This window comes from Gymnogyps californianus, chromosome 26 (assembly GCF_018139145.2).
Source record: "Gymnogyps californianus isolate 813 chromosome 26, ASM1813914v2, whole genome shotgun sequence".
NCBI lineage: Eukaryota > Metazoa > Chordata > Aves > Accipitriformes > Cathartidae > Gymnogyps > Gymnogyps californianus.
In genome coordinates, this window is record NC_059496.1 from 2,349,166 (window position 1) to 2,357,900 (window position 8,735).

Here is an 8,735-nt window from a genome sequence, read left to right on the forward strand (position 1 = left end):
GTTTAATACACCAGGTGGTGTTTAACAGTTCAGTATATTGCAGGGAATGATCATCTGTTTTCCATTGGTCATGATGTTCAGTAATTCCCCAGGGAACATTAAAGCATGGCATTGTACCATTAAAACTCCACCCCGTGGCGTTATTAGGGGTAGGAAGAGGTAATTACACTTTGCCTTCCATATTGAATTGGCATTTATTGCGCCAGGTGACCAGCTATAGATGGTATGAGTGTGACCTCCATCCTTTCCATCCGTTCCCCAGGCCCGGCTGGAATTATTGCACTGTTGCCATGGAGTTCAAGGGTTAGTGATATATTAGTGGTTTGCACAAAGATTGGTAGGGGCTCCTCTACTGACTTAGGGCTGGGCAGACAGGCTGTTATTGAAGTTAAGTTCACCATACATGCAAATCCCACTATCAGTTGAGCCACCACCTTGCTGTCCAGGTTCTTGTTGTCCATGCCCGCTGTTGTTACTGCCATCAGTGGGAGTGTCCGAATAGTTTGCTTTTCCATAGTCCTGCAAGAGGACACAAATTGCACCTCGGGCCTTGGGACCGGGTCTCAGAAATTAGGAATTATCCATCGAGTACTTATGCGATGGCCTTTCCCTTTCCTATCTAAGGCCTCCCAGGCATGTAAGCCTCTGGGTTTCGCCAGGATCGTGGGTACAGTGCCAACAGAGGGCAGTTTTACCATGACGGGTTGGCCTCTATGTTCTCAATGGGAACTGGCCCTTTTGCTTGTCCGGTTTGGGAGCGTCGCCCGTTAATGGTCCCGTAGGACAAAAATGAGGTAGGTACCATCGTTTGCCTGCCAGCATATCGAATCCCAATATGTTTCCCTTATAAGGGCTCAGAGCCACCTCCACAAGTTTCGGTCTCTATCGGGGCGGGTGCACCTGCCACACAGGTTAACTAAACACTCTTCCACCCCTCCATCCAAAACAGAGGGCAAGTCTCTGAGACCGAGATAGAGATAGGGCAGGTACGTGCAGAGGCAAGAGAGGAAAAAAGCTTACTTAAGAATATAACTTTGGTTCTTAAAACAGTTAGCAGCATACAGTGAAGAGAAAGTGCAATCAGAGAGCAGAACACCTTAGCCAAGCAGCACCTCCTGACCCTGCCCACCTTCCCCTTTAAGCAGGGTGTATGCTGCAGCCAGAGAAACCGTTGCAAAATGCGGCTTCTGGCAACTTATTCCTGAAATGCACTAGTTTTCTTTTGGAGAACTGCAATACTGGGATGGATTCCCCAGTGCTCAAAACTCAGTAGTGTCTATTTCAACCATGGGCTTAAAAGTATACATCATAGGCTGTAATTTGAAGAACTCAGTCCATAAAAACCATGATTAAACAACAAACAATAGACAAGCCAAAAAGGGGGGCAAAAAAGGAAGAAACCATACACACAGGAAGTCCAATGGCTAACCAATTTCTATCAAAATGTCCATCGCAAGTGAGTGGTGTATCGTGAGAGATCCACTGTTTACATTTCCAATACTATAAACAGTATCCTGATTTTCATAACATGACATGCAGCATCCAAACCACAGAAATGTAGAAAAGGCACAAGCAAGGAGAAACACATCTTCATAGCATTACATTCAATAGCTGTTTAACGGTGAGCCTTCTTTTAGAGCTGTCCAACAATGCTGACTAATCCAGGTGACCTGTTTAATCAGACTTAATTGTCAAAAGGATTAACAATATCTAAGTAAAACAAGGCATGTATACATTAAAGAAAACAGCATGGAACTGTACTGCTTGTGAACTATTTACAAAAACATACAAGATGTTGGATGGCACAAAGTATATAGTGCTAATAGAAACTGTTTAAGCTAAGCGCTTAACATAAACTGTCCATCTCTTCCTGTAACAAAGAATATTTAGGGGATTAAAAAACCCATTCCTTATGAAAAATAATGCTCTGAGCAAGAGGAGAATGGCCGACTGGCTCCCAAAACTGGTGACTGATTACGAGTCAAAGCAGAGTAAGCTGCTGCTCTTGCACCCTTCACTACATGGGGAGCATCCTGCCTGTTTAGCTGGTATTGAGGCAACTGGTCACAGTAAACTATCCAGGGGTGACTGAGGACTTGGGCTGCAGTCAGTCTTTGATGTGGGTTAACATGAAGCATTTTTGAAAGAAGGTCCTTAGCTGTATCTGAAACGGTATTCCAATAACCACCGCTGAGAGACAACTTCCCGCTACCTATTCGGGCCAAAATCTCCTCTGGGGTATCATCAGGACCAGTTACAAAAGGAGGGTAGCCAGCAAGCATGGTATAAAGTAGAACACCAAGGCTCCATATGTCCCATGCAGCATCGTAACCTTGCCTCTGTAAAACCTCTGGTGCAGCAAAACTTGCTGTGTAACATGGACTCCTCAGAAGACCATTTTCTACTCGTAGTTGTTTTGCAAGGCCAAATTCACAAAGTCGAATGGATTCTGGATTACCAGATTCATCAACATAAAGAATATTGCTAGGCTTCAGCTCTCCATGAACAACCCCTTGCGCATGGAGGTACTCAACCGTTCTTGTTATTGTGAACAGAACGGCACTAGCTTCTCGTTCCGAGAAAAAAATTTGTCTATGAATTTTATCCAGCAGTTGCCCTCCTTTCGTAAGTTCTGTTACTATGTATGCGTATTTTCCATCATCATGCACATCTTTTAGAGTAATAATATTTGGATGGTGGCCATAGCGCAGTAGGATTTCAATCTCCTCTGTTGGATCTCTTTTACTCTTGTCTATAATCTTTACAGCATATTCCATGTTTAAAGCTTTATGAATACATCTCTTATAGACAGAGTAAGACCCAACTCTGATATCTTCCTTCACTTCGTATCTATCAGTAAACTGAATGCTGTTCCTGTGCAACTGCTGGACAACGGAATGCACTCCAACTGTCTGCACTGCCTGGCTTTCGTCATTTGATGCAATAGCTACAGAACTAAATCCCCGAACAAGTTGATGCGCATTAGCACTAGGTGGGAGACCAGGCAAATCTTCTGGAGTTTTTGCTGTAAACTCAGGGTCAAAATAAAACATATCTTCAGGTCTGCCAGTTGCAGGTTTAAAAGGGGGATCAATTTCTCTCCTGTACAATTTATTCCAATCTATTTTGGAAAAGAATGCATGCCTCTTAATTTCTTCAACTCCATCTAGGCCTGCTCCTAATCTGTTTGCTGGGTTTCTTTTGAAGAGCACTCGCAGAAGACTCTCTGCTTCCGGGCTCAAGAACTGGGGCATTCCAAGTCTGGCCTCGAGAATCAGTGTCATGGTTTCTTTTCTGTCTTTCCCTTGGAAAGGCAGAGTACCAGTGAGCATTTCAAACATTACAACACCAAAAGACCACCAGTCTGCGCTCCGTGTAAGGCCTCCGCTCTTAATGACTTCTGGCGCCATATATTCCACTGTTGCACAGAAAGAGAAGGCTTTTTTTTCACGATCAATTGACACCTCACTTAAGCCAAAATCTGCTAATTGATATGTCCTTCCTCATCAAGAAGGATGTTTTCTGGTTTTAGGTCCCGGTATATTATTCCACCACTATGTACATGGTCTAAAGCAAGTGCTAATTCTGCCAGGTAAAATTTAACATCGTCTTCTGTGAACATCACCCTACGTTCTCCACATGCTCCAATTGCCTCTATTAAATTTCTTAGGGCTGTTTGGCAATGGGCTCTGTCTCTGGCCATATTATAGTTCCCATTCGGATTTAGTGTCGGCCACGGATTTCTCCCTCCTCCCACCTGTCGTGCTAATTCCGCATCCTTAGTTAATACCTTCTCTCTTTCATCTGGGCAGAATGATTCTCGGAATAAGATTTGGGTGTCCCCCCAGTTAGGATTGTGTCCCGTGCAGAGATTTGACAGTAACTGCGCCCGTGTTTCTGCATCCTCCCTTAATCTTGGCATTGTACACCCCCATAAGGCTAAATCATTTGGGTTCCACGATGGATTAGTATAAACCGTCGATGTGGGGCATGCATAGTCACCCCCTGGCCGTAAAGCGGCCAGATTAGTCAAAACATTTGAAACCATGGGGCAAAGTCCCACCCTTGCTACAGGAAGGTCTGGGGGGAGGTCGGTACAGGGACTGTAAGGTGGGGCAGGAGTCGGGAGGGCCTTGTCTGGTCGTCGTTCGGGGCTGTAGCCTTACCTACGGCCAAAGTTACCTTACAGGTTAGTTCTTCCCTTAGCCCCTTTTGCCTCCCTGGATGTTGTCTCTCCCGCACCCATTCATCCCACACATACCAATAATCCATGTGTCCCGGGAACCGGTACTGAAGTTGGTCTCGCACAAAGGTCAGTCGATGTTGGTCAAAACTCCCTTGTGGTGGCCACTGATCTTCAATATCTCCATGGCGGGTGATGAATGGCCACCATTGTTGACATAGAACTACTGCGTCCTCCTTTAGTAGTGAATTTGCACCACAGATTTTTTCCCAGTTTTGTAATATCTCTACTAAGGGCGTCTCCCTCTCTACTCCAGTTACGTTACTCATGATTTAATCCGGGTGGGACTCAACCCCCCCTTTAAAATCTCTCAACACTCTCTAATCTGGGCAGGACTCGAACCCCCCTTTTAATCAGACGTCTTCTGTTGATCAGACTGCGTACAAACTCGTGTGCGATTTATGCTGATCAGGCTAGGCACCTCGGGCGGGACTTGAACCCCCCCGAATTCTGTCCTTTTCCCTATATTGAATTTAGATTTAAGGGATTTAACACTCACCACTCTAGCGATTCGGTGCGTCCCGTGTCCAAAATCCTCGGGTGAACTCACCCTGTGCTGCCAGTCAGAGGTTTGGATCCAAGAGGTTCCGAGAGTGACCTAGGGTCCCATCTGGGGTGCCAAACTGTTAAGGGGGAAGCCGCTGCCCGAGCATTCACACACCAATCAAGGAGTCGCACACACACCACCCGAGACTTTAACTGCTAGGACCAGCGTCCCTTCGCAGCGGGCGACTCCAGTGAGCCGATGGGTGCCCCTTTCGACTCCTCACATACACTCACTCACCCTCGGGCACTTCTTCTTCCCTCAGGCTCCAGCCAAGGTTCCCCAAAGCAGACTCTCTAATCAAGGCCTTCAAAATAAAAGCCTAATTTACTCTATCTATGGTGCCCAAATTCAGACAGCTCAAGCTGGCTGTCTCTGGAGAGGGAACCTGAACACCACAGTCCCTGGGCAATTATGCCCTTACAATCTAAATTCCCTCCCCTCACACCATAGTCTGGCCCAATGGTAAGATCGAGTCTGGGGTCATCTTCTCTCTCATTGGGTGCTTTTCCTCGTCTCTCGGCTGGTTCTTCCTGCTGTGTTTTAGGCTACTTGTTACTATGTCTCCTTTTCCTGGGGCAAACTGGCTCTGGGGCTTTCCAAATCTTCTTACTCCTGCCATCAGATTATAGGTGAACATTAAGCAACAGCATTAAGCAAGTTATGAGTCCTGCTTTATCATGAAGGACTACTTTTAAGCAGCTAAGCAAAGTCCTTAAAGCCCTACAAAACATATTAACAGCCTCTCTAATTTCTATACATTCCTGTGCTATTACAGCCTAACAGCCTTATGCCGTTATTGCCACATGCTGTTTAGGTCTCGTTCGGGTGTGGTCTGCATGGTCCCCTAGCTCTGCTTTGCCACCTTCCACAACACTCGATCACTGATTGCTGATAGAAATGGGAAGCTCTGGCAAGACTGAGAGAATGAGGGGAGCGTTATGTTGCTAAGCAAGCCCCGAGCCTCAGCGCTGGTGGGGCTGTGAAAGGGCTGCCAAGGGAAGGTGAGGGCCAGCAAGAGTTTTCAGTCCTGGCACCTTCCCTGTGGGAGCACGGCAGGAGCCCCACAAGGAACCGCACAAAGCTGGCAGGGAATGGCACGGGGCAGTGGCTGGAGCAGAGACTGTGCCTTCTGCTTTACCTGAGAACAACATGGCCACTAGGAAGCGAGTGCTGGAAACTACAGCTCCCAGCATGCCCTGGGAACCAACATGGCCGCCTGTCAGCCTCGTACCCCAGGACTACAGCCCCTGGCATGCCACTGGGCACTCCTTCCTCCTGTCTGACCCTGCGGGGACACCGTCCCCCCGGCTGGACCCCACTCCTCCACAGGCCCCATGGCCGCCTCCCGGGGCAGCCCCAGTCCCAGAGCCTTGGTGGAGCAGGGAGGAGGAGGAGGAGAGAGGGACAGAGGGGCAGAGAGGGGTGGGGTGGGGCGGAGGAGTGGCAGGAGAGGGATGGGAGCAGGAGAGAGGGACGGCGGGAAGAAAGCAGGAGCTGGTCAGGGAGTGGAGAAAGGAAACCCCTGGTGAGGAGCGGGCCCAGGGCCAGGGAGAAGGGGATGGAGGGGAAGGGGGCAGGGGGCAGCCAGGAATATGGTGATGAGCAGCAGGACAGAGGGAGAGAGAGGGCAGAGGAGGGCAGGAGGAAGGAGAGACAGAGGGAGCGACACGGGCAGGGTGAGGGAGTGGGACGGAGGGACAGATAGACGGAAAAGGCAGCAGGAGAGCGGAGTGACAGAGAAATGGGACAGGGAGCAGGACAGAGGCACAGAGGGGAAAGGCTAAGAGAGAGAAAGGGAGAGGCAGGGGACAGAGAGCGGGACAGAGAGCAAAAGAAGGGCGGGAAACAATCCGGAGACTGAGAAACACAGAGAAAGATGCGGGTGAGGAGAGGGAGGCAGTGAAGGACAGAAGAGCGATGGCCTCCAGGCTGGAGCCGGAGGAAGAGTGAAAAAGGCTGGGGAGCAGGCGAGAGGCACAGAGAGAAAAAGAGACGGTCCAGCCAGCCGACGGGTGTCCCTGTCGCACAGCTGATTTGGGGGTGGCAGGCCTCTTGTGCAGCTCTCTGGGAGTGGGGGAAAGAAAAGCAAATTGCTCCTTTTCGATCTTTGTCCCCAGGGAGAGCCAGTGGAGACATGCTGTGCACTGGAGAGCATTCTGCATGGAGGTGACACACGTTTGAGGAGCGCTGCTGAAGCTGAGACCCACCTGACAGCAAAGGCACGCGCTGGCCACAGAGCATCCCAGGTGAGCTGATTCTCTTGGAGGCCAGCAAAGCAGCCTTCCTCCGCCCCTGGTTTTTGGTGAGAGATGGAGCAGCGCAGAGCTGTTTCTCAGGCATCCAGGCCTGACGAGAGTTTCCCCATGCCCCCAGGAGAGATCCTGCTCCCAGGAAGCACCTCCCCATCAAGCAAAGGCCATATCCAGCCGCCTGGCTCTGGGCACGGCTGCCCCAAGGGGTGTCTCAGGGAGGATGGGCTCATGTGCTTGGTGGCTCTGACACAGAAATGATGAGCTGAAGCCCCGTGGTGATGGCGGGCCAGTTGAAAGTCTCCAAGTGCCCCAGCCTTTCTCCCCGGGAGTGTTTAAGGCAGGCACTTTTTCCGGGGGTGACAGGTGATGTGAAGAGGGATGCTGTCCCATTCCCATTTCAAAGTTGTGACTTCTGAGAGCCGGGGCCACCTGAAGGCCCAGCCGGAGATCTCCAGGGAGTTTGGGTTCATTTTTTGGATATCTTCGGGCTACAGTGTGCTAGGGTTCTGGGATGCTAGGGTGACAGTGTGCAAGGGTTACAGAGTGGTAGGGTTCTGGGATGCCAGAGTATAAGTGAGTCAGGATTAAAGCGTGCTATTGTTCTGGAGAGGATCTGGTTTTGTTGGGCCTGGGTTCCTGGGGTTATGTTAGTTTTGGCTTCTCTTGTGTTCTGGGTGGATTGCTTTTTTGGAGAGTCCTTTTTTAGCTTGTTTGGCTGTTTAGGGTTTGGAGAGGGGCCTTTGATTTGTGTATGCTGTGGCTTCGGGTTGGCTTTTTTTCACAGTTCTGGTGGTTTATGTTGTGTTTTCATTCTTGTAACTACCATTTGTGGTCTGGTGTGTGTGACCGCCTCGGCCAGTGTCACTTCTGCTGTGGTCCAACTCATTTCCAGTAAGTCGGTAGGTGGGTGGGTAGGTGGGTAGGTAGGTAGGTAGGTAGGTCTGGAGGACTTGCGGTCCATAGCGGATGACTGCTGGAGGAGTAATGGGCAATTCTGGGGTGTGGGAGGACTTCTGGCCCATAGGTAATGACTGTCGGAGGAGTAAGTGTGCTTCGTAATTTGTGTGGACTGCCAAATTCACGGTCATTTGTCCTGCTTTGAGGAAGAGCCGTGGGAAGACAGCAGCCACCTGGAAGGACAAGGGTTTCCCCGAGGGTACGTGGCTTTGTGGTTTTTGCTTTTGAGTAAGCAACCTGCAAGGAGGCTGCTATCGTTAAGTTTAATGATGTTTTGTAAAGTCGTGGACTGAGTATCGCGTGACTTGAAACATCGCTGAAAACATGGTGCAGGTTTGTCTGCGTGTTCTGGGTGCTTTGGTTTTGAACATCTGCTCGTGGGGGTAACTTCATACTGTCCTTAGCTCCTATCTCAAGGCACGACATGTGCTTAAGGCGAGGTTCCTCATCCACGATAGTGGATGTGAAGCCATATTTCAAACAGACTTCCTGATCATTTTTAATTTTTGGGGCCAGGCTCTTCTCGGATCTGATTCGTTCATGCTTGGTTTTACATCTTCACGTGGCTGGTGAAGAGCTCGTAGGAGGAGCAGGAGAAGGGTCAGCGCTGCAGTTTCCACGGCGGTCACTTGTGCTGGCGTTATCAAGGTTATCTTCGATCTGCCGTTTCTTTGCAGGAATCTCTTTTTAAGCCACTTGTCCATTTTGTGAGGGGTAGTGGACTTCCAAAGGGAGA

The 8,735-nt window shown here is 49.4% G+C and overlaps 1 protein-coding gene across 1 annotated transcript; it reads right to left on the reverse strand.

Moving 5' to 3' along the window:
* Positions 1 to 1,894: 1,894 nt before the first annotated feature.
* On the reverse strand, positions 1,895 to 3,658 carry LOC127025991 (ribosomal protein S6 kinase alpha-3-like). The gene is given in 3 exon segments (XM_050911120.1): positions 1,895 to 1,957; positions 1,959 to 3,490; positions 3,493 to 3,658. Coding segments are annotated over 3 exon segments (1,725 nt in total). The 5' UTR covers positions 3,623 to 3,658.
* Between the last annotated feature and the right edge of the window lie 5,077 nt (positions 3,659 to 8,735).